The sequence below is a fragment of the Nicotiana tomentosiformis genome, chromosome 7 (assembly GCF_000390325.3).
Source record: "Nicotiana tomentosiformis chromosome 7, ASM39032v3, whole genome shotgun sequence".
NCBI classification, from domain to species: Eukaryota; Viridiplantae; Streptophyta; class Magnoliopsida; order Solanales; family Solanaceae; genus Nicotiana; species Nicotiana tomentosiformis.
Window position 1 is genome coordinate 124,818,660 of NC_090818.1, and position 23,112 is coordinate 124,841,771.

Here is a 23,112-nt window from a genome sequence, read left to right on the forward strand (position 1 = left end):
ACTATGGGTCAATAATAATAATTGAAATACAACTAGGATATTTAAATCAACATAGTTTACAGAATTTAAAATAATTTATTTAATCAGCGGAAATAATCAAATTCCTTCAATTCAAATAATTTCCAATTTATCAATTAAATATCATTTACAGGAATAACAATTAATTCTTTAACAAGCAAGAATAATAATTCATTAAATTCCAAGGATTTTTTAATTTATCAATTAGCTTCGCAAGCTGAAATAAACTATTAAAGTATCGTGTAATTATTATTATTAAGCACGATTTCTGCCGAGGACGTACAACCCGATCCAGAGTGTCGTGTACACTGCCGAGGGACGTGCGGCGCGATCCATAGAAGCATCTATCCTGCCGAGGCGTTCGGCCCGCTCCACAAGAAAGGAGGACATTTTCTTATGTACCTTCGGAAGGAGAGTATTTTTATTATAAGATAAATTCGGGAGGAGAACAATTTTTTTTTAGCAATTAATTGATTTAAACAGAAAATCAAGCATATGAGATTTTCATCCTTTAACATCTTTATCTAACAATTCACAATATATTCATATATATCAATTAATATTAATTAATCAAGGAATACAATTTACACAAGTATTTCATGCTTTGAGTCCTAAACTACCCGGACTTTAGCATTTATAGTAGCTACGCACGGAATCTCGTCAACTCATGTGTACGTAGCCCCCGCAATTAGCAACAATATTCAATTTAATCCCCATGGGGTAATTTCCCCCTCACAAGATTAGACAAAAAGACTTACCTCGTCTTGCTCCAATTTAATCCTCTAGAAGGCCCTTTCCACGATTATCCAACTCTGTCTGGCTCGAATCTAGCAAAAACTAATTCGATACAATCACTAAAAATTATAGGAATCAATTCTATAAGAAAATACTATATTTTCAATAAAAATTCCGAAATTAATTAAAAATTTGTCCGTGGGACCCACGTCTTAGAATTCGGCAAAAGTTACGAAATATGAACACTCACTCAACCACGAGTCTACCCATACCAAAATCACTAAATTCCGATAGCAATTCGGCCCTCAAATCCTCAAATCTATCCAAAAGGGTTTTGAAACTTTTCCAACTCAATTCACCAATTAAATGATAAAAATAGTGATGGATTCGGGTAATTTAACCAATATTGAGTTAAGAACACTTACCCCGTTATTTTTTATGAAAATCTCCTAAATCCGAGCTCCAAATCGTTAAAAAATGGAAAATGGAACGAAGACCCATTTTCAGAACTTAAACTCTCTGCCTAGTGATTTCTTCTACGCGGTCGCGAACTTCCTCACGCAATCGCGTAGCACAAAATTTTCTGCCCAAACATTAACCCTACGCGATCGCATCAAGCCCCACGCGATCGCGAAGCCAGTCTCCGCAAGCCTACGCGATCGCGAGCCACCTCACGCGATCGCGAAGCATTAAGCGCGTGGTCAGCTTCAACTTCGTTTACTCATCACGAACACAACCTTAGCCACGCGTTCGCATAGCAACACTGAATCCAACCTATGCGATCGCGGACTTGCTCACGCGATCGCATAGAACAAATTCTCAGCTGCCAAATTAAGCCTACGCAATCGCAACCTCATTCACGCAATCGCATAGAACAAATCCACCTCTGCCTAACTTACTCTACGCGATCGCAGACCAACTTATGCGATCGCGTATAAGGATACTAGAAGAAAAATACCAGTAGTTATCAGCAGTGTTCCAAAGGCCAAAAGTGATCTGTTAGTCGTCCGAAACTCACCTGAGCCCCTCGGGATCTCAACCAATTATACCAACAAGTCCTAAAACATCATACGAACTTAGTCGAAACCTCAAATCACATCAAACAACGCTAAAACCACGAATCATCCTCCAATTCAAGCTTAATGAAACTTAAAATACCCAACTTCTTCATTCGGTACCGAAACCTATCAAATCAAGTCCGATTGACCTCAAATTTTGCACACAAGTCATAAATGACATAACGGAGCTATGAAAATTTTCAGAACTGGATTCTGACTCCGATATCAAAGAGTCAACTCCCCGGTCAAACTTCCAAACTTAAATTCTTATTTTAGCCATTTCAAGCCTAATTTAACTACGGACTTCCAAATAAAATTCTGAACACGCTCCTAAGTCCAAAATCACCATACGGAACTGTTGGAATTGTCAAAATTCTATTCTGGGGTCGTTTTCTCAAAATATTGACCGAAGTCAAACTTAGCACTTTAAGGCCAACTTAAGGAACCAAGTGTCCCGGTTTCAACTCAAACACTTCCAAATCCCGAACCAACCATCCTCGCAAGTCATAAATCATTAAAAGCATATATGAAAAGTTTTATTTTAGGGAACGGGGTTCTAAAAGTTAAAATGACCGGTTGGGTCATTACAACTAGGTCGAAATACCCTCCTTCAAAGCTCTCAAATCGCCCAAGAGTGAGAGAAAATATGATTAAAATGGCCTAAGTCCGTATTAAATGAACCCTCACTATCCAGCGACTTTCACACCTGCGGTGCCTTGGCCGCATCTGTGGTCTCGCACCTGCGACAAATGCCTCGCAGGTGCACTTTTCCCTCACCTGGCCAGTCTCTACATCTGCGGACAGAAGAGGCCGCTTCTGCGGGCCTAGTCACACCTGCGACCAAAGCTCTCACACCTGCGGTCGCGCAGGTGCGCCCAGTCTTCCGCATTTGCGGTTCTTGGGCTGCCCTTGATCTCTCACTTATGCGGCTCGTGGCTCGCACCTGCAGCTGGCCAAGTGCATGTGCGATTATAACAGATCTGGGAGCTTCAGTTGTGGCTCCATGCTCCCAACTTGGTCCGAGCCTCGTCCGATCGACAGTCGGCCCCCCGGGCCCCGTCCGAACATACCAACAAGTTTAGAATCATAGAACGGACTCGCTCGAACTCTCGGAATGCCCGAAACAACCTTAAAACTAAAAATCGCACCCCAAAACTTATTGAGTCAAACTTAAGAACTTCAAGTTCTTTAATTTACTTCCAATGCGCCGAAACGTACTTAAACTACTCGGAATGAAACCAAATTTTGCGTGCAAGTCTTAAGTGATATTACGGAATTATTCCCGATCTCGGAATTCCGTTTGGGCCTCGATATCGTCAAAACCCGCTCCCAACCAAATTTAAAGAACTTCTAAAACCTTCAAGAACCAACTTTCACTATTAGGCGCCAAAATGCTTCCGGGTCATCCAAAAACCGATCCGAACATACGCCCAAGTCCGAAATCATCATACAAACCTATTGAAACCGTCAAATCTCGATTCGGAGGTCATTTATTAAAAATATTGACCGAAGTCAAACTTAGTCTTTTAGGCCAACATAAGGAACCAAGTGTTCCGATTTCAACCCGAACCCTTTCAAATCCCGAACTAACCATCCCCGCAAGTCATAAAGCAGTAAAAGCACGTATGGAAAGTCTTATTTAGGGGAACGGGGTTCTAGAAAGCAAAACGATTGGTCGGGTCGTTACAATACAACTTAAAAAAAAAATTTATATAATTTTTGTACAATATGTCTTTTGTATATTTTGTATCTGATTTATACACAGTAAAAATAAATTTCATACAACTAATTATATATTATACAACTTATTTATAACTTATCTACAACTTTCATACATTATTTCTACCCAGTTAAATACAACTACAATATCATACAACTTAAATACAAATTTTATGCAATATGTCTTTTGTATATGATTTGTATATATTTTGTCTGTGGTGTGTGTTTCTTCCTCTCTAAAATTCCAATCAAAACTTACTCTCTTAATAAAATTTTGATACATATCAACAACTTTATGTAAAAAGATAGTATTGATAACTTAAATACAAATTTTCTACAACGATTCATACATCATACAACTATTTTTCAACTTTCATATAACATTCAAATAAAAAGATATATATAACTACAACAGAATACAATTTACATACGATTATAATATAATTTTACTACAATTTTATAAGTATATTGTATGTCATGTGTTCTTTTTCTTCTTCTTCTTCTTCTTCTTTCGAGTTTCAATCTGAAATTCAGCCAAAATAAAGTCTAATCTTCACCAAAACACCCTCAAAATTGAGATATAAACTTCAAACAATAATTCTAATTGTTTGCAACAACACCCAATCCAAACAAATAAGTTTTTGAAAATCCAAATTCGATTTCAAAGCTTCAAAGTTTTTTAATGGTTGTCAATGGTGGAGAGTCAACCAACTTCAAAATTTATAATTCTATAGAGAATTAGGAGAGATTAAAGTCTCCGCATATGTTATAGCCCAACTAAAGCGAAGTGAATCTCTAGGCTTAGCAATTTTAACTTTCTTGAGCATTCGTCTTTTTAAATCATAAATTGATATTCCTTACGAGTCTTCAGGCTTTGCAAAAGAGAGAGACATATGACCAACTAAAGCGAAGTGTATCTTTAGGCTTTGCAAGAGAGAGTGATAGAGACAAAGAGAGACGGAGAGAGAGTGTGCAAGTATAAATGGATAAGGAAATAACTGATATTACTTATTCAATTTCTAATATTGAGGGATACTCATTTAAAACTTATTTATATATAATTGGTAAATTGTATATAACCATGTAATTAAATTGAAACTTGAGCAAAGAGGGTAATAATATTTCAAATACTGTATAGGAAGGTAATAAAAGAATGTCTTTCAACAGTTCGAGCAGGTTAAAACGGGTGCAATCCCCACTCATAAATAGGAAAGCGAGGGAACTCCAAAATAGGAGAGGCGGCAAAATGTGAAACGCAGAGAAGTCTGCATTTCCTTTCGCCCTTTCTTTCTCGCACCCACAGTTACACACACATACACGCACGAACTCCACACAGTACTCATAGAAGATCCATAAGTAACCGTTGCGCACTTGCAATCACGAAATCTCTCTCTCATCCCCTGCAGCTTTTCTGAATCGCACTTTCAGCTTCTCGTTGTTCGGAAGTTTTCCGAGTGTTGTTGTTGGTAATTGATGTTTCTATTTTCGATCTACAGCATTGATTTTATTAGTATTTGAGATGTCTGTTAATTACTTGAAAAACATGTCAATTAATAGATGCATTTTGAAGTGATTGATGTGTGAATTATAGTCAAATTGAAGTTGTAATTAACGTATTCATATAAACATCAATGGCGATTTGTAGAGGAATCCGCGATAAGTAGCCGCCGCTTTTTGCGTGCACTGAACATGTTTGTAGGTGTGCGTAGCGATATATGTTTTTATGATTGTATTAGACCAACTCATAATTGCGTTATACCTTGATATTCCTAAGCTACCAGGTTTTGTAAACCTGCAAATTAAAGTGTAAAGTAGTTGTATGTCAAAAGTTACACATCCATTGTCATGTCGAACTCAAGGCATTTGGCTTGAATATGCCATTAGATGGAGTATATATATTTCAGAATCCACTCTCTTGACTCAAAATTCATTATTCTGAATTTTGAATTTGCTGCTGCACATGTTTATGCTCACCTCATAGCTAATGCTTATGTGCAGGTTGAAAGTTGCTCTTCATTCTCTTCTAGTGACATTTTGGAAATTCGGAGTTGCAGAAATCTTATGGTATACGATTTTCTCAGCTTCAAAAAGGTACGATATGCATCTCCGTTCAATTGTGATTTTCGAAACTGTATGGCTGGGTAGTAGTGTAGTACAGTAGTTGCAAACAACAACCGTATTTCTGTGTTGTTTTAGACAACTTATGAAGTATGAATAGGGTGTTAGTTTAAGCTAATCTTTACCAGGGTGCTGGTATCATGAATATATTGGTATGCTCTTTGCAAGTCCTGGTTTATATATTTACCCTTTAGTCTTAATTATGTTTAGTCGAAAACAGTGTTCATTATAACGTTGTTCCCTTGTTCAAGCTTTTACTACTTGATAAGATTTTGCTGCAGCTCCCGTCTATGAAAAAAGGGGTTTTGTTTAGCTTGTGGGAAGCTTTTCCTTTTACGAATTACCATCAGAATTAGTTTGCAAATTCGCCTCATGTTGGTGTTGCGGAGCCAAACCAGTTATTTTGTAATTTAGGAGCCAAGTGTATTGATTGACATGGAAGAGAATCAATTTTTATTACTCTTTTATATCCTCCGAGGAGAAAATGAGACGTATAAAAATCAACTGAATTTGAATTTCAGTTGGCTAAAGATACACTAGCCTGTTGAAGAATTCGATGATCGTCACTAATAGAAATGACCACCCTAAGTATCAGCTACAATTTACTTACAAGTTAGACAATACCTATCTTTTCTTTCCTAAGGTTTAAAACATCATGGTACTGATTACTGAATGTTGCTAGCTTGTTCAGCCTAGGTGGCTGCCTTGCTGATTCAGTAGGACACTGCTCCCTAGTTTTCATCTGGCTTTCCTTTAGTCTTACTCAATCTGCTGGCTGGAAAATGCAACCGTGCCATCAGTGGTCTTGGTGCCCGTGTCTTCTTGTCAAAACCCCTCACACAAACAAACCCTGCGAAATAAAGTACTTGATCAGAAAGCAAATAAAAGGTATTGCAGCAAGGAATAACACTTCTTCCTCTTAGTGACCTGAATGATTACTATTCCTCAAAATTTTGTTTTTATGATTTGTCCTGAGAGTGTATAAAGAAAGCATGAAACTTGCCAACATGTTTTTTGATGCTGAGCAAGTTGTAATACATTCTTTTTGGATGCCAAAGGTATCTAATTGTGCCGTTTCTTGTTTGGGAGTCATCATTCCGAAGAAGGATTGAATGATGATTATGGACTTAATAAAAAAGAAAAAGTTGATTGATGGAAACCTAACTGGTACACATTATGTGTAATTGTTGAGAGCAGGAATCTATGTCTGTGTTTACTCTTATTACTGTATGTCACTCTTTTTTCAAGTGTATACATGTGTTCTGGCCCTGCTCCATAGTCAAAAATAGAGGAGACAGGGCTGATTGGCTGAAGGGAATACAGATTTTTCTGTTCGAAAGATGGACTAGAACCAACATAACATGTTCATAGATTATCTTAAAAAAGATAAGCTGTCTGCATTAATCGGTCATAAACAGATTGGATGAAGAAGCAAATATTATCAACATGTCTGCAAATAAGACTCTGGTTTTAACTTTCTCTCGAACCATCACGTCAGATATCCTCGATGACTCACTCTATACCAAATGGTAAACCTTGGAGGTTCTTCAATTATTTCTATATAAGCTGTATAAACTTGTTCTCCCAGATTATTTTTTCCCCAGTTTCAAGCTTTGTTCTGATGCTGAATGCTTATGCCCATTTAACTTGATACAGAGTCTTTTTGAACTTGAATATGGTATTAACATGCACACTTTTCGTTGATGTATTTAGTAGAAATGGATTAGAAGTTAAGACAAGCATTTGGACCTCTGTGGATTTAAAGTTTTCGACTACATACCTCTCCAAAAGCAATGTTGGATACTTTCTGTGGTTAGGCCTGATTAACAAAGAACATATTAATGTTATTTTACTCCCAAAGCATTTAAAAAAATAAATGATCATCCTTTAGTTGTCCTTTTACCTTTAAATATTGTTGGTATTGAGGTTCCAAAGTAAACTGTTCGTCGCGGCAGATTCCATAGCCAATCTCGTGGGACGTCAATTGGGTTGAGGCTGGAGTCATGGTCTGCAAACACCTGAGAAATAAGAAAAATGCTACTGTGAAAACCTTATTAAATGGTAAAATGCTTATCTTTGACATGTTCGAGTGATGAGCTTAAAGTCGGCTGTATTCACCTCGTTAACTTGAAAGTATGTACCATTGAGCGGAAAGCTTCCTCTCATTGCCGTTCGACATGGTATCTGTTAGAGAAGTATATATAGAGATGATTAGAATTCTCAGACCGCTTTCCCATGACAAACATTACAGTTAGTTTGCTCTTTCTTTACCAGAATTGTCCCTCTCACTGTTTGAGAATGTGCTTCACGTAGGCTGTTGCATGCAAAGCATGTTTCATCATCACATAGCCTACCAGCCTCTTGGGAGTTGCACTTTATTGCAGGTGGATGAATAGAATCCGCTGTTTCACCTGAGATGGAATTGATAAATGACAGAGAATAAGTTATTTTGAAAGCCTGGGGAAAAGTTAACCTATTTCGCCAAATTACCCTCTACCACTGTAACACAAGCTACTAATGAGATTGGAACCTGGGACTTGCATAGTTAGCTATGTGCAATTGTTCCTTACAAACATGAGTTATCTAATTCATCAGTTTTAGGGTTAAAGTAGTCGGAAGCGGATGCTTTGCCTTTAGCTTTTTCGAAACATCTCCTCCTATGTATTACATTACATTAATCTTACCAGGTGTCCATATTGCCAGAAGATAGGAGCATGGATCATCTGGTTCTCTTTTGTCGAACTGCAACATGAAAAGATGCAATTATCGGGAGGATTAATTTCAATATCAGCTTACATGCTGCTTATATATGAATATTAAACTGATGTAGTATCACTGACCCCTTCTAGGAGAGGATGAGAATCCGAAAGTTCATATCTGTGGATGGAGAAACAGTTGATAGTAAGTGCAAACAAATTTAGAAGAACTGTATGAAATAATAGGCTACCCTCCCATATTGGGCTATCTATCAGAAGTTATTGCACATCTTTACTTTATTTTATGATGTAGATATCAGGAGCATCCACTTACACTTGATGTTCAGTTCTGAGCCGGCTTATATGCTTAAGTTTAGGCACGGGAATCGATGCAGCTTCTGGAGTTAAAGCGACCAAGGCTTTTGACATTTCTACCTGTTGAAGCTCCATATTGTTTTCCATAAATTTCCTCACATTTTGAGTGAACTCTGCCATATTCAATGTAATTGTAGGAATTTCATTAGGATCTTCAAAGTAAGCATCTTCAATGTCAACTTCGGGAGCTTTTTGCTCTGGCTCAGGCGAGGCAGGCTCTTCTACAATGGGCTCTGGTGTTGCTGGCACTTCAATAATAGGTGCGGAGTTGATCAATTTGGAATGCTCTAATGGTGTTTGATCAGCCTGAGGTAAGGGCAGCGACAGTTGGCTGAAGTTCTGGAATGGATTCTGGCCAGCTGCTTTGTTTTCTGTTGCACTCACAATGCTTTTCTCTTCTGGTGCTGGAAGGGCAAGCCTTGCGCTGAATGAGGATTGTGTCAAATACCATATGTGAAACACAATGCATTCAATCTTTAGACTAGTAAATTGCTAATCTAGTTGTAAGGCATTACTGAATGTGCTGACCATAAGGGTATTGGCTTGAGTTTGGCAGTTGAGATGTAGCAGTTCTATCTTATACCAGAAGAAATCAGTAAATATTAAAGTTTCTATTGAAGTTGCTTCATCACTGACGACACTGAGTGACTGACCAATTTGTCAAATGGTTCATTTTTGAGTTTAAGTGCTGGTGGATTAGCTTAAATGCAAATTTGTGTTGCCTAAGTAGATTTGTCAAATCTTGTTTCAGTGGCCACAATTCTGGAACTATGATTCTTTGGTTTAGGTGTAGAAAAGCTTGAGAAGAACTAATAAAGATGGACATACATGAGATAAATAAATTCTTGCAAGAAAGTATATAGACTAATAGGCAAACCTTGCAAAAGCACTTGCGAAGTGTCTACATTCTCCTCTCAATGGACATGCATTGCAGTTGGGTTTGCTTTTTGTACAGAAGACCTAACAAAGTAGCAAATGAACTTGATTTAAACTGTGATTGCACATATACACCAGTTTTAGGGGAGAGTAACTACTGGTATTGGCATACCTTTCCAAAAGTGATCATATGGTAATGCAACTCATATCTGTAATCAAGTAGGGTTTGAATCAGTAAATGCATCACTTGATAAGAAGAAAAAGTAATTTTCTATGTTAAGTATTATGCATGTATATAATTTATTATTCCCTTTACAAAAATCAACTACCTGAATCTACTAGTCTGTCACACAAATCTCTGCACTTTCTTACAATCAAAATCTTTTCTTCCACTATGCAGTATACTGTTATAATTGGATCACTTACATTTAATAACAAACTAGTGCTTGTTGCCCAGGCCTGGGAAAAATTGGTTTTCGAGAAAAGAATGTTACTTACAATGTTCTCTGATCGAGCTTGCAGAGACGTGGCCAGAGGTACTTTTGAATTGACTCCAGCACTGGGTACCTGTAGAAACAGCAGAGTTAGACTATGTAGGCAATTTTAGAAAATTTACGTAGACAAGATACTCACAATTCCAGAAGATGCAACTGTAGCGATTCCGGCAATGGCTGCAGGGGCACCCATCCCAGTCTAACGGCTATACGGCCAACGTTTGTGTCGACCTTGTTAAAGACACGAAGGCATTAGTGGGAACACATGGCTATTTTTCATATTAATTACCTCTTCAAAAGTTGGTTCAGAAATCTTACAGGGAAAGCAAGGTGGTGAAGTGTTAAAAGTCGCACACACTCTACGCTCTTCAGGCCCAAGCCCCTGATGCTTAATAGATACTCTCTGAGACCATACATGTGTATTTGTTTAGTCGGTGAATAATAGTTTGATAAACATTGAGAAATTATTTGCTCAATTGCAAGCTTACTTTGCTTTGTCTGGTGGAACGTCTCTCAGCCATTCAAGATCAATACTTCCATGTTCTCTAAAAATCCGATTAAGGAAATCCTGCAATTGTTCATTTCTTTTCATTGAGCAATTTCTTAGGGTTTCGGGAATTACTGTAATAGATGAATAAAGGTGTTCAGATTTGAAAAGAATTAGGTTATTCATTGCAATTTTCATGTGTGTACCTTGATTCTCTCTGCTAGCATATTGTTCATTCCCCGTTCTCTGATGGTATGGGCTATCTCATTGACATCTGCACACCTCACTGCTTCCCAGTCCAGTGAATCCATTATGTTTGCTGTCCTTTTTCTTTTCTTACCATTGTTCTGAGCCTGTAACCTTAAACTGTCCCAGTCAACATTCTGTTTCTCTTTTCCAGGCCGTTTCCTTTTTGCTTTAGGATTGTCATTTGCTCTGTCTAATGTGCTATCAGCATGATGTTTTTTGTTGTTTGAGTTCGACTTCAAAGCTATGTGCTCAGACTTGCATGAATCGACAACTACACTGACCTCCTCTCTGACATCTACAATGGCTTCTGAAAATGTTGGTGCTTCTGCTACTCGCTGCATATTGTAGTTGCTCTCTTCAATTTGGATTTGTAGCTCAAAGTTGGCTACTGGATCATCAATTGTTGCTATATCCACCTTGTTTTCATGGTGATTGCGTGAGATTTTAGCCTCACTCCTCATCTCTTCATGCAGTTCTTGATTTGTAGATTCTGCTGATAATTTACTTTGTTCAGTTGCACTGAGTTTCCTTGAGAGATCTGGAAATTTTGCAGCTTCTTCCAAGTCGTCTTTGCACTTGGTTCCTTGTGCTCCTACATTAGGCATCAGACATGAGTCCAAATAGCTACGAGGACAAGCATTTTCTAGTGAGCTTTTGTGATTCTCCTCATCCTTCTGGAAGTGTGAACAACATGCCACATGTAGTTGGCCATGTACATCTGTTTCTGGTAAGATGTTTTCACTGTTCTGATCCTGGACTCCATGTGATTTCGAAGTTCCTGCCATCTGTAGTAACTTCAAAAATGATGTGGAGCCAGAAAAGTTGCTTGATTCAATTCCTTCCAAAGGTTGAACAACCGGAAAGTTAACAGAATTTTGAGAAGAAAGTACAGAATTCTGAGAAGAGAGCAAATCGTCTGGTCCTATTTGATCCTCCGAAAAACTTGTTGCTGCATTAGCTGTAGCCGATCCATACATTGCTGATTCATGATGCACACATGAACTTTCTCTAGAAGAACCAGGTTGCTGCGATATGGAATTTTCAGTTGGACTAGTGCAGTTAGTGCTATTTTCACTTGATTCAATGCTGTTAACAACTGTTTTTTCATCGTTTGATTCTGCACCAGAGATTCTCAAGAAATTCTGACCAAGAGTTGGTTGACTTGATTGATCATCATGCCATCCAATTGTATCATCAGCCTCCAGGCCACTCACTTCAGGTTCTTCAATTATGATCCCTGTTCTCTCTTCATGCTTTTCAGTACCAGCTTTTGACTTAAGAGGGAATTGAGCAGCAAGCGACATGAATGCCGAGCTAAAAAGCAGATAAAATGCTTTATTGGAAGTCAATGTTTTAAATGTCTTATGGATGTACCAGAAAAAGGAGAAATTAAAAAAGAAACCTGTGGTGTAAAGTCCAGCTTACCTAGAAAGGTGGTCTGAGACATTCTGTGTCAGGAAAACTCCAACTACAGAGTCTACAACAGATCCCTTCCAAGGAGAGAATCGCCTGTCTCCTGGCTCACCGAAAAATAGGAAATGGTCAATGATACAAAAGATGACAATGTTACATGCACATCTTGCTTGTTTCTGGTATGGCCCTTTGTGAAATAAAGTTTTCTGGAGGACAAAGGAAAAACAACAAGGTAACATGGAATCTCGTTTAAGGTTGATGGATTGGTGTGCAATCCTAGTGTTAAGCTGATCATGACTTCTATTGGTATGACAAGGGTTTAGTTGCAGGTTGTTTTGCATCAAAATTAAATCTATTATCTTAATAGTTTGCTGATATTATATGATTAATGTGTAACGATCTAAGACTTTTGCAGATGAAGATATAGGGACAGGCTTGCTTCTTCCATCATAATCCCCTTTCTCTTTACGGGACTGTACATGTGTATAGATACGTGTCATGCTGGATTTTAGGTTTCTTTCTTGACCTTGCAGGTGCATCTGTGTTTGTCAGGTTGGAATCTTTGGATTAACTTATTGCTAGTGCATCTTTATAATACAAGTTGGTTTCTAGTGATAGTTTGTGTTTCTTCCTATCCATCTGCCCATCCTATTTAGACTAGCATTTTTTTATTTATTGTTGACTGCTTTTCTAATCAAACGAATCTAGCTGGGGGTATGCTTATTTGATAGCCACTATAAAGATGTGAAAGCTATGTACACTTACCTTGAACAAGACGCATCCGTGCGACAAATGAGTCTACTCGTCCATGAAACACTCCACGTTCTTCTTCCCACCATTTTGCCTTATCTTCATCTGTACCATCAATGCCTTCACTATTTATATCTTGCAGCAGAAGCTTCCATACCCTAGCGGTCTCATCATCAAGGTCAACCTTGGGCCGCGGTTTTCGTCTTCTAATGAATGATCCTGCAAAAGGGACAATACTTCCATCTCTTCGATAAATAACAAGGGCATTTTCTGCTTGAAACTTATTCTGGTAGGTGATTTCCCCATATTGATATTGATCTTGGATGCTTTCTCTATTTAAATCAAGATGCTGCAAGCATTCTGCAATTTCTTCAATTGGGGATCTCCATGTTATAGCTGGTAGGAAACCTGCATCCAATTTCGAGCAATTAAAGTCCACATCTTATTTGATAAGGTTATCCAAAAGTTAAGAATATAGCTCCAACTACCCCTTGCATTTGTTGTGAATTGTTGTTGAGCATACATATAGGATGCTGTGGAACTGACTAGGATGCTTCTCTTTGACCGCTTTTTTGTTTTCATTATTGCACGGGTGTCAGCAACTAGGGCTTCCATGCATGTATTAGGCTGATATGAATATCTTTCTCCAAATTCAGATATCGATGCTTCTTTGGCAGGAGTAGGAAAGTGTTTGCAAATTTCAAGCAGTGATGCTAAGTCACGTACTTTACTTATGCCTTTTGATCTTTTTCTTCTTAACCCCTCTGCTTCTACAAATGCTGGTACAAGTTCGGGATTCCACATTCTATTATTAGCTTTGTCATTTGCAGACGTACTGGCTTGGGAAAGACCAATGTTGCACTGAGACAAAGACAGATAGTTAGTTTCACATGTAAAAGGCGTTGCTGTGGGATGGCCCTTTTCTGTTCTCTTTTTCTTGTAAATTGTAGGAAAATGCATCCCTTGTGTACTGTGAGCATAAGGTTCATTTGCTGGGAGGATTGCTTGATATGCCTGCATGGAGTTGAAGTAGGCTCCCTTGACATTTGTGCTGTAAAGTTCTGCTTCATTAGTTCTAAAAGAATGTTGTCTTTTCAAGGCTCTTTCTGGTGTTTCCTGGATCAAGCATGCGCTGCTGCTACAGTTGGAATCATACAGATTCTTTGGTGTCATTTCTGAAATGCTTGCCTGTTTATCATGAGTTTCATCTGAGAAAATGATTTTACACTTTCCTCTGGAACATGCGATGTCATAAACTGTGCCCAATTCTGTCTTTCCTGTTGTGACTTCAATATCCTTTCCAAGATGTACACTAGAACGGGATTGATTCTCATGCAAGTCCTCCACAGTTGAAGAGGGCCAGTGTGAAGAGCTTTCATCACTTAATCTACTTTCTGAGTCAAAATTCAATGATTTCCTGCAGGATCTTCTTGGACGAGAAATATTTGGTGGATCAATTGTTTCATCTTCGGCAGGATTTGGTGCGGGCTTGTTAACTTTATTTCTTCTGACATACCTCCTCTTTGCTCTTTGGATTTCTCTGGAACTAGGAAGTTGGCTCTGGGGACTAGTCATACCGTCTACCTTGTCTGAGGGTGTGCATAGAGGTTCCTCAACCTTGTTCCTTCGGACATATTTCCTCTTTTCTCCTGTTGTTTCCTTTGAACGATGCTGCTGGTTTTTTTTTGGTTTAGGAGTCCTTCTAGGCTGGCCTTCAATTACCACTTTAGGCCGGTGCTTCTTCCTTCTTCGTTTCTGCTGTGGTGTATTATTCTGTTCAGCATCCTGTTCGTCCGCCTTGTCAGGCTTGTGACTCTCCTGCAATTCTGATACGTTCAACACCAGCCCTGACTGCTCTTTCTTCTGTTGAGGATCATTTGCTTGTGCTCTCTTTAATGTATGTTCACATGACTGCATGTGGCTTGGTAGCGGTGTCTCGTTAATGTCTAGATTTGACTCATCAGATGCTCGGCCCCCTTTGTTCTTGATCTGGTCTGGTGTTATTGGTTCAAAGTGGACAGCGTTGTTGCTTCTCAAGACTTCATCTGTTGGTGAATTCAGGTTCAAAGGGAATCTCGAGCAAATAGAGCTTCCATCTGCGTGATAGGCACCTCTTTCATGTTAGTTTATTGAGGAAATCTCAGAATTGAAACAACACTTTCTAAAGATTCTAGTTGAGTATGCTAAGCCATGAAAATATCTTTTGATGTTTGGCTGAATTAATGTTTAACACAGTAGAACATAACACAACAATGTCGAAGCGGGTACCACATGTCTCAAAAAATTAACTGTTAAGAATATCAGGACAAATGAGAAAGACATCACTTATTGAATAGCACACTATTAGAGAAAACACGTCACTGTTTGTTTCACCTCTGATTTTAATGAAGGTACCTGATTCTATAGTCTGTTTTGTAACTTTATCAAGCGTTCGCTAGAATGTTCAACTAAATGCTAGATAACTTCTTCATGAGCAGCCAAATATTTCAAAAAGATTGTAAGTTATAGATGTCAGTCAGCTTGATTTACCTAAACCAAAGCTTATCAATGATCTTATTGTATTTCATTCTCTATCCTTTTGCAGGTCTTAGTTATCCGTGAAGACACTGCCACTGAGTCGCATTCAAGACACTTATGACATGCACACGGAATGTGATTTCATAATCTGGAAGCTTCAGGCATTATGCATTTTTATTATGTCATAACGACAAATCAATGAATACTTCAATTCTTTACCTGCATCCTGAGAACTGACAAGGGGATTGAAAGAACCGCTCATGGTAAAATTAGTTTCTGCATTTTCAGCGGCGGCTGTGGATCCAGCAGCATGTGCTAGTGCCAAGAGATGTCCGAAGGACACATTGCTCCATTTGTCTACATCATCAGTACTGGAGAAGTTATTGTACATTTTAATATTGTTGTCTCCATACATTTTGGATTTTATGCCTGGTGCTGCTTCCCAAGTGTCAAAATACTCTGTTACTGTTGCTGAATTTGTCGAACCAGGACATGCAGGCACGTGTCGACCTTCAGGTTCTTGCAAGAAACTCCTCAATTCTAACTGGTTCACTTGGCTTAGACCTTGTCCTTGTGAAATTCTTTTCAACTCCAACCCATTATCTTGAGCTAGTTGATTTTGTTGCCTATTCCCACAGATTGGTGACAAACTTGGTTTTGCTGGAGTTGTTGGTAACCATGAATTGGCAATCTGAAAATCTTCTGTTTGTGGAATTGAGCTTCCTTGTCTTCCGTCCATGCCGCAGCGTCAGACTGGTAAAAATCCAAATTTTCTGCCTTTATTTTCCTTTATTTGGATAAAATGGTAGACAGTTTTTTTGCAGGGATAACCTCAAAGTAGTCTCTCATAGAAAGGAGAAAAAAAAAGAAAAAAAAGGCAGGACTTATACAAGGTGTAATAATAACTGCTTCAGTCGGGGAACTGTTTTATGAAATCATCTTGCAAAACAAAACCGTAAAAGACACAGAAATCAAAAATGAATTTGTAGGAAGAGAAACAGAATATCTGAAAATTTCCAAAAACATAATTTTTAAGAAACCCTTAATTGAACCGAATAAATTTTTTCAGCTCAGATCTCAAAAAGACGAGCCTGTATATCTACTTATCCTGCCATGATGGAGGCAGTGAATGGAGGATAAAAACAGAATGTAAATTCTGTAACTCACCAGAAATTTCATTTTCATTAATTTAAGATATAAATGAAAAATTAGGTGTAATCAGTGAAAGATTGTAGCAATCTGACTGAAAAAACAAAATTTGCATAAAATCTTTGATCATTTTACCAAGAAATGCTGCTTATTTCTGCAACTTTCTTAAGCATCTAAAAATTAGAGAAAATTCACATATAATTGGATATAAGTTGTTAAAATTTGGGAGCTTAGTAAATTTTTACTGACCTGAAGGGATGAAGGTACTGCCGGAGATCTCACAAAGGCAGTGGACGGCAAGGAGAAACTGAAACAGAGTATTCCATAAAGGGGAGAGAGAAAGTAGGAAAGAAGCCAAAACAGAAATACCAGTGCTTTTATTCCGAGACTCAGATAAAGCTCTTTGAGAAACTGGTAACTTTTTTTCCCGGTAAACTATTAAAACTCCATTATTTTATTCTATGTATTATTATTTAAATAAACCAATAAATATCGTGTAAAGAAATTTTACTCACACCTGATATTTACGTCAAATTATAGAGACTATTTTACATGATTGAAATGTGCAAGAAGCATGCAATTTGACTCAGTGATAAAATGTACGTAAATTGAGGTGAAAATGCAATTTCATGGGTTTGTATCGTGGAGTCAGCTATTAATATTTGTATTAGAGTAAGTGATTTATATTACACTCTTAGAATTTAATTTTTTTTGGACCATATATAAATGCGAGATACTTTGTATCGGGTTATTTTTTTGATAAAAATGTATATAAAAAGCACATTATATATTCCTTGTTTAAACAAGTGTAATTTAATTTTTTCGCATGCGCCATATGTACTTTTATTTAGGTAGAAACATTAGCCGGGGTATAAGTAATTCTGCAGTCAAACAGCTAACACGGCGAGTGAAGCGGCTAGAGAAGACTCGATTCACTCGGGAACCTTTGACGCCGTTAGGATTTCTGTAAGTTAGGAAATTGTTGGTCCTTATATAGTACGTTTAAAAAATCTCCTAGGTTGCATGAGGTTTCGTTTTCATGGCACCGTTATGACGCCGTTAGTGGTCCCCTTTCAGTGGTACAATGTACACTTTTCTAATTAAATCGAGGTTAGGTTGGTAATTTGTTTGCTGCATTCGGTGCTTGAGGTTTTATGGATATGATCAGAATGTAGTGGGGTGGTTGCGGAAGGGCAACCGATTCCTTGGTCTTTATCACGTACGAGATTGTTTTGACGTGGGTCCTCTATTCAAAAATTAGTTGATTCAGTTTGTTAGTACGATTACTATTGTTGTTGTCGTTATTGCGCGTTGACCGCGCAACCGTCTTTTGTCAACTCTCTTTGTTTTATTTTAAATTTATATTATTTAGTCGATCGTGATAATAATATATTATTTTTCATTTGAAAATCTTTACTATTTTGTTCTATCTTTTATTTCAGTATTTAAATATTACCTCCGGTAAAAGATTATTTATATCTGATATAATAAGCTTATTCTTTCGGTACTTTATTATTGATAAATATTAATCTCAATAAAAGATTATCTATATCTAGTACAATAGCAATTTATATAACAACGTGCAGTAGTAGTTTTACAACTTCTTTTCTTTTATAAATAGAGGAGATTTCAGTTCATTATGTATATTAGTTTGAAGTTGAATAATATATTAGTTTCTCTATATATTTATTTTTACTTTACAGTCTTTATTTTATAACACGTTATTAGCACGAGACTCTGCTATCTCGAGCAAATACTTTGAAAGTATCGAAGGTACAAACTTTTTTTTCTAAATAATGTCAAATCTTTCTAAACCTGAATTTGTAACCTTGGATATATTGGGCAAAAGTTACATGTCTTGGGTGCTTGATGCTGAAATTCATCTTGATGCGATAGGTCTGACAGACACCATCAAGGACAAAAATTAGGTATCAAACCAAGACCGTGCCAAAGCAATGATATTTTTGCGCCATCACCTTGATGGGGACTTGAAAATGGAATATCTTACTATTAAAGATCCAATCATATTGTGGAATAATTTGAAAGATAGATATGACCACCTTAAGATAGTCACTTTTCCATAGGCATGATATGATTGGACTCATTTAAGGTTACAAGATTTTAAATCTATCAGTGAGTATAATTCTGCTATATTTAGAATTATTTCCCAATTGAAATTATGTGGTGATAATATTATTGATCATGATATGTTGGAGAAATTTTTTATCACTTTTCATGCCTCGAATATGCTTTTGCAGCAGCAATATCGAGAGATGAGATTCAAAAAATATTCTGAACTTATCTCACATCTTTTTATAACCGAGCAACATAATGGGCTATTAATGAAAAATCATGAAAGCCGGCCTTCTGGTTCTTATCCATTCCCTGAAATGAATGAGACGAACTTCCACCAAGCTAAGCGTGGAAGAGGTCGTGGCCCCAGTTGTGATCATGGCCGTGGTCGGGGAAGAAACTCTAATTATGGTAATAATAATGCACCAAAGAACCTTACTCAACATCAACAATGGAAAAAGAAGGAACACAAGCATGAAGCGATGCAAGCAACAAAGGCAGGAAATGCATATTATAGATGTGGAGGAAAAAGACACTGGTCGCGTACCTGTCGTATGCCAAAGCACCTGGTTGAGCTTTATCAAGGATCTCTGAAGAAAACAGAGAAAAATGTTGAAACAAATTTTATTTCTGAAGATAATTTGGACTTCATGCATTTGGATGTAGCTGATTACTTTGCACTCCCAGAAGGAGAAACAAGTCATGTGATCGGTGATGAATCTATAGAAATGTAAATATTTTAATTTTTGTTGTTTGTAGTAGATAGTATGTTTATGTAATTGTTGTACATAAATAAAAGTTATGCTTTGATAATGATATTTACTATAATATATTTTGAAGAATATGGATAATGCTCAAATTATGTTTGGATCAAAGACCAATCATTAAGATATTTGTGTAATTGATAGTAGAACAACTCATGCCATATTCACAGATCAGAAATACTTTTCTAATTTACATAAGGAAAAAATAAATATTTCAACAATTTCGGGTAATATAAGTTTGATTGAAGGCTCCGGAAGAGCCACTATATTTCTGTCTAAGGGAACAAAACTTATTATAGACAATGCATTATTCTTCTCCAAGTCCCGAAAAACCTTGTTGAGTTTTATAGATATCTGTCGAAATGGATATCATGTTGAGACGATAGATGAAATGATTGTGAAATATCTTTGTATTACAAAGAATGTTTCTGGCCAAAAGTGCATTGTAGAAAAGTTACCAACTTTATCTTCTGCCTTATACTATTTAAAGATTAGTACAGTTGAAGCACACTCTATCGTAAACTAGAAGTTTATTGATTCAAATATTGTTGTGCTTTGGCATGACCGTTTGGGTCATCCTGGATTAATAATGATGAGACGAATTATTGAAAATTTGAGTGGCGTCCATTAAAGAACCTTAAGATTCTTACAAATGATGATTTTTCTTGTGATGCTTGTTATCAAGGTAAAATGATCACTAGACCATCACTAATGAAGATTGACATTAAATTTCCTGCCTTTTTAGAACGTATATATGGGGATATATATGGACATATTCACCCACCAAGTAGGTTGTTTAGATATTTTATGGTCCTAATAGATAATTTATGCCTACTATAATCTCGAAACCTGGCGTTTGCAAAGTTATTAGCCCAAATAATTCGATTAAGGGCACAATTCCCAGATTATCCTATAAAGGTTATTCGCCTTAATAATGCTGGAGAACTCTCATCTCAAGCTTTTGATGATTATTGTCTGTCAGTTGGATTAAAAGTTGAACATCATGTAGCTTATGTTCATACTTAAAATGGCCTTGCAGAGTTATTTGTTAAACGCCTGCAATTGATAGCAAGACCACTACTTGTGAAAACAAAATTACCCACTATTGTTTGGGGCCATGCTATCTTGCATGCAATATCACTTATCTGTCTCAGACCGACACATTATAATAAATATTCTTCGTCACAATTAGTTTTTGGTTATGAACCAAATATTGCCCATCTACAAATTTTTCGATGTGCTGTTTATGTGCCAGTAGCACCACCACAATGCAGTAAGATAGGCCTATAGAAAAGGTTAGGAATATATGTTGGGTTTGAATCACCCTCTATTATTCGCTATCTTGAACCATTCATAAGAGATTTATTCACTTCTCGATTTGCAGATTGTCGGTTTGATGAAACAAATTTTTCACAATTTGGGGTGGGGGGAGGGGGGAAGAAAAAGGAAATCAAAAGAGAAATTGTGTGAAAAGTTTCATCATTATCTCATTTTGATCCACGCACCCCTATATGTAATCAGGAGGTCCAGAAGATCATCAATTTATAAAATATAGCAAATCAAATGCCAGACGCGTTTACTGATTTTTGAAAAGAATAACTAAGTCACATATCCCTGCAGAGAATGTGCCTATCCAAAATGATGTCCCAACAAGACCATCTACTAGCATGAGAGTTAGTGAACCTAAAGCACGCCTGAAGCGTGGTAGGTCTTTGGGTTCTAAGGATAGAAATCCTCGAAAAGAAAATCGACAAATGATCAAAACGATTCTATGAAGGGTCTCCTGAAGAGACACAAGATATGATTAGTTCTGAGATTCTTAAAGAAATCAATGAACCCAGAGAAGCTTTCAATAAGTTCTACTTGTGATGGGATTAATTTAAATCGATCTGAAATAGTGGTGGATAATATTTTTGCATATAATGTTGCACTTAACATTATGCACGATAATGAAGATCTTGAACCTCGATCTGTTGAAGAATGTCGACAAAGATCTGATTGGCCAAAATGGCAAGAGGTAATTCAATCAGAATTGAATGCACTTTCTAAAAGAGAGGTTTTGGGGCCAATAGTCCAAACACTTGCTGGTAATATAAAACCATTTGATCATAAATGGGGTTTTGTGCAAAAAAGGAATGATAAAAATGATGACCTGGAGTCGATTTTGATGAAACATATTCACCAGTTATGGATGCCATAACATTTCGATAGCTCATCAGCTTAACACTACATGAAAAGTTTGAAATACATCTAATGGGTGTAGTTACAACTTATAGTACGGTTCACTTGATAATGAAATTTATATGAAATTCCCTGAAGGATTTAAAATACCTGAACCAAATTCAAAATCTCGAAAAATGTATTCAATCAAATTACAAAGATCTTTGTACGGTTTAAATTAATCTGGGCGCATGTGGCATAATTGCCTTAGTGAATATTTGCTGAAAGAGGATTACATAAATGATGTTATTTGTCCATATATTTTTATAAAGAAAAAGGAATCAGAATTTGTTATGCTTGTTGTTTATATTGATGACATAAATCTTGTTAGAACTTCAGGTGAGCTCCAAAAGGCAATACAATATCTTAAAAAAGAATTTTTGATGAAAGATCATGGAAAAATAAAACTTTGTCTTGGTCTGCAAATTGAACATTTAGCAGACGAGATCTTTATCCATCAATCTACATATAAAGAAAGGGTCTTAAAATGCTTTTACATGGACAAATCGCACCCACTGAGTATACCAATGGTTGTTCGATCATTTGAAGTGAATAATGATTTGTTCCTCATCCAGAAGATGATGAGGAACTCCTTGGTCCCGAAATATCTTATCTTAGTGCAATTGGTGCACTTATGTATCTTGCTAATACTACAAGGCCTGACATAGCATTTTCTGTTAATTTACTAGCAAGATATAGCTCTTCTCTTACACTGAGACATTAGAACGGGATTAAGCATATATTGCGACATTTAAAGGGAACTCTTGATATGAGTTTATTTTATTCTAACAAAGGTAGCACAAATCTTGTTGGTTATGCAGATGCAGGTTATTTATTTGATTCACATAAAGTTCGATCTCAAACTGGGTACGTGTTTACATGTGGAGGTACTGTCATATCATAACGCTCCACAAAGCAATCTATTGTTGCTACTTCTTCAAATCATGCTGAGATAATAGATATTCATGAAGCAAGTAGAGAATGCGTATAGTTGAGATCAGTGATTCATTTTATTCAAGAAAAATGTGGTTTGGAATGTGATAAAAGATCCACAATTTTATACGAAGACAATGCTGCATGCATAGCCCAATTAAAGGGAGGAATTATAAAAAGAAATAGAACGAAGCACATTTCACCAAAATTATTCTACACATAATCTTCAGAAAAATGGTGACATTGATGTTGTAACAAATCCGTTCAATTGACAATCCGACAAATTTATTCACTAAATCTTTGCCCACTTCAACTTTTGAGAAGATGGTATATAAGATTAGAATACAGAGACTCAAATATTTGAAACAAGATTTTTATTAGGAGGTAAAATATGCGATGTACTCTTTTTTCCTTACTAAGGTTTTTCTCACAGGTTTTTCCTTATAAGGTTTTTAATGAGACAACTAA

The 23,112-nt window shown here is 36.9% G+C and overlaps 2 protein-coding genes and 1 long non-coding RNA gene across 4 annotated transcripts; 2 read left to right on the plus strand and 1 right to left on the minus strand.

The window, feature by feature from the left end:
• Positions 1–6,078: 6,078 nt before the first annotated feature.
• On the minus strand, positions 6,079–17,053 carry LOC104105477 (DNA glycosylase/AP lyase ROS1-like). 2 transcript variants are annotated; one of them, XM_009613789.4, is made up of 20 exons: positions 16,904–17,052; positions 15,725–16,258; positions 13,477–15,084; positions 13,004–13,396; positions 12,251–12,341; positions 10,783–12,139; positions 10,578–10,657; positions 10,408–10,492; positions 10,229–10,320; positions 10,094–10,162; positions 9,768–9,804; positions 9,597–9,679; positions 8,679–9,143; positions 8,489–8,525; positions 8,333–8,390; positions 7,920–8,059; positions 7,767–7,832; positions 7,552–7,666; positions 7,429–7,467; positions 6,079–6,498 (listed from the first exon to the last, which is right to left on the minus strand). In XM_009613789.4, the coding sequence occupies exons 2-20, from the start codon at positions 16,242–16,244 to the stop codon at positions 6,380–6,382; spliced, it is 5,454 nt and encodes a 1,817-aa protein (XP_009612084.1). In that variant the 5' UTR covers positions 16,245–16,258; positions 16,904–17,052; the 3' UTR covers positions 6,079–6,379. The 2 variants fall into 2 exon arrangements, with proteins under 2 accessions (XP_009612084.1, XP_009612085.1); XM_009613790.4 differs by having other exon boundaries at positions 6,396–6,498; positions 7,552–7,656; positions 16,904–17,053.
• On the plus strand, positions 8,059–9,347 carry LOC104105478 (uncharacterized). The gene is made up of 2 exons (XR_011409246.1): positions 8,059–8,549; positions 8,658–9,347. It is a non-coding gene; the product is annotated as an uncharacterized lncRNA (long non-coding RNA).
• LOC104105476 (uncharacterized) lies at positions 16,916–19,495 on the plus strand. Its single transcript, XM_070179733.1, has 2 exons — positions 16,916–17,068; positions 18,913–19,495. Exon 2 carries the CDS (start codon positions 18,928–18,930, stop codon positions 19,459–19,461), a length of 534 nt encoding a protein of 177 aa, XP_070035834.1. The 5' UTR covers positions 16,916–17,068; positions 18,913–18,927; the 3' UTR covers positions 19,462–19,495.
• Positions 19,496–23,112: the final 3,617 nt, after the last annotated feature.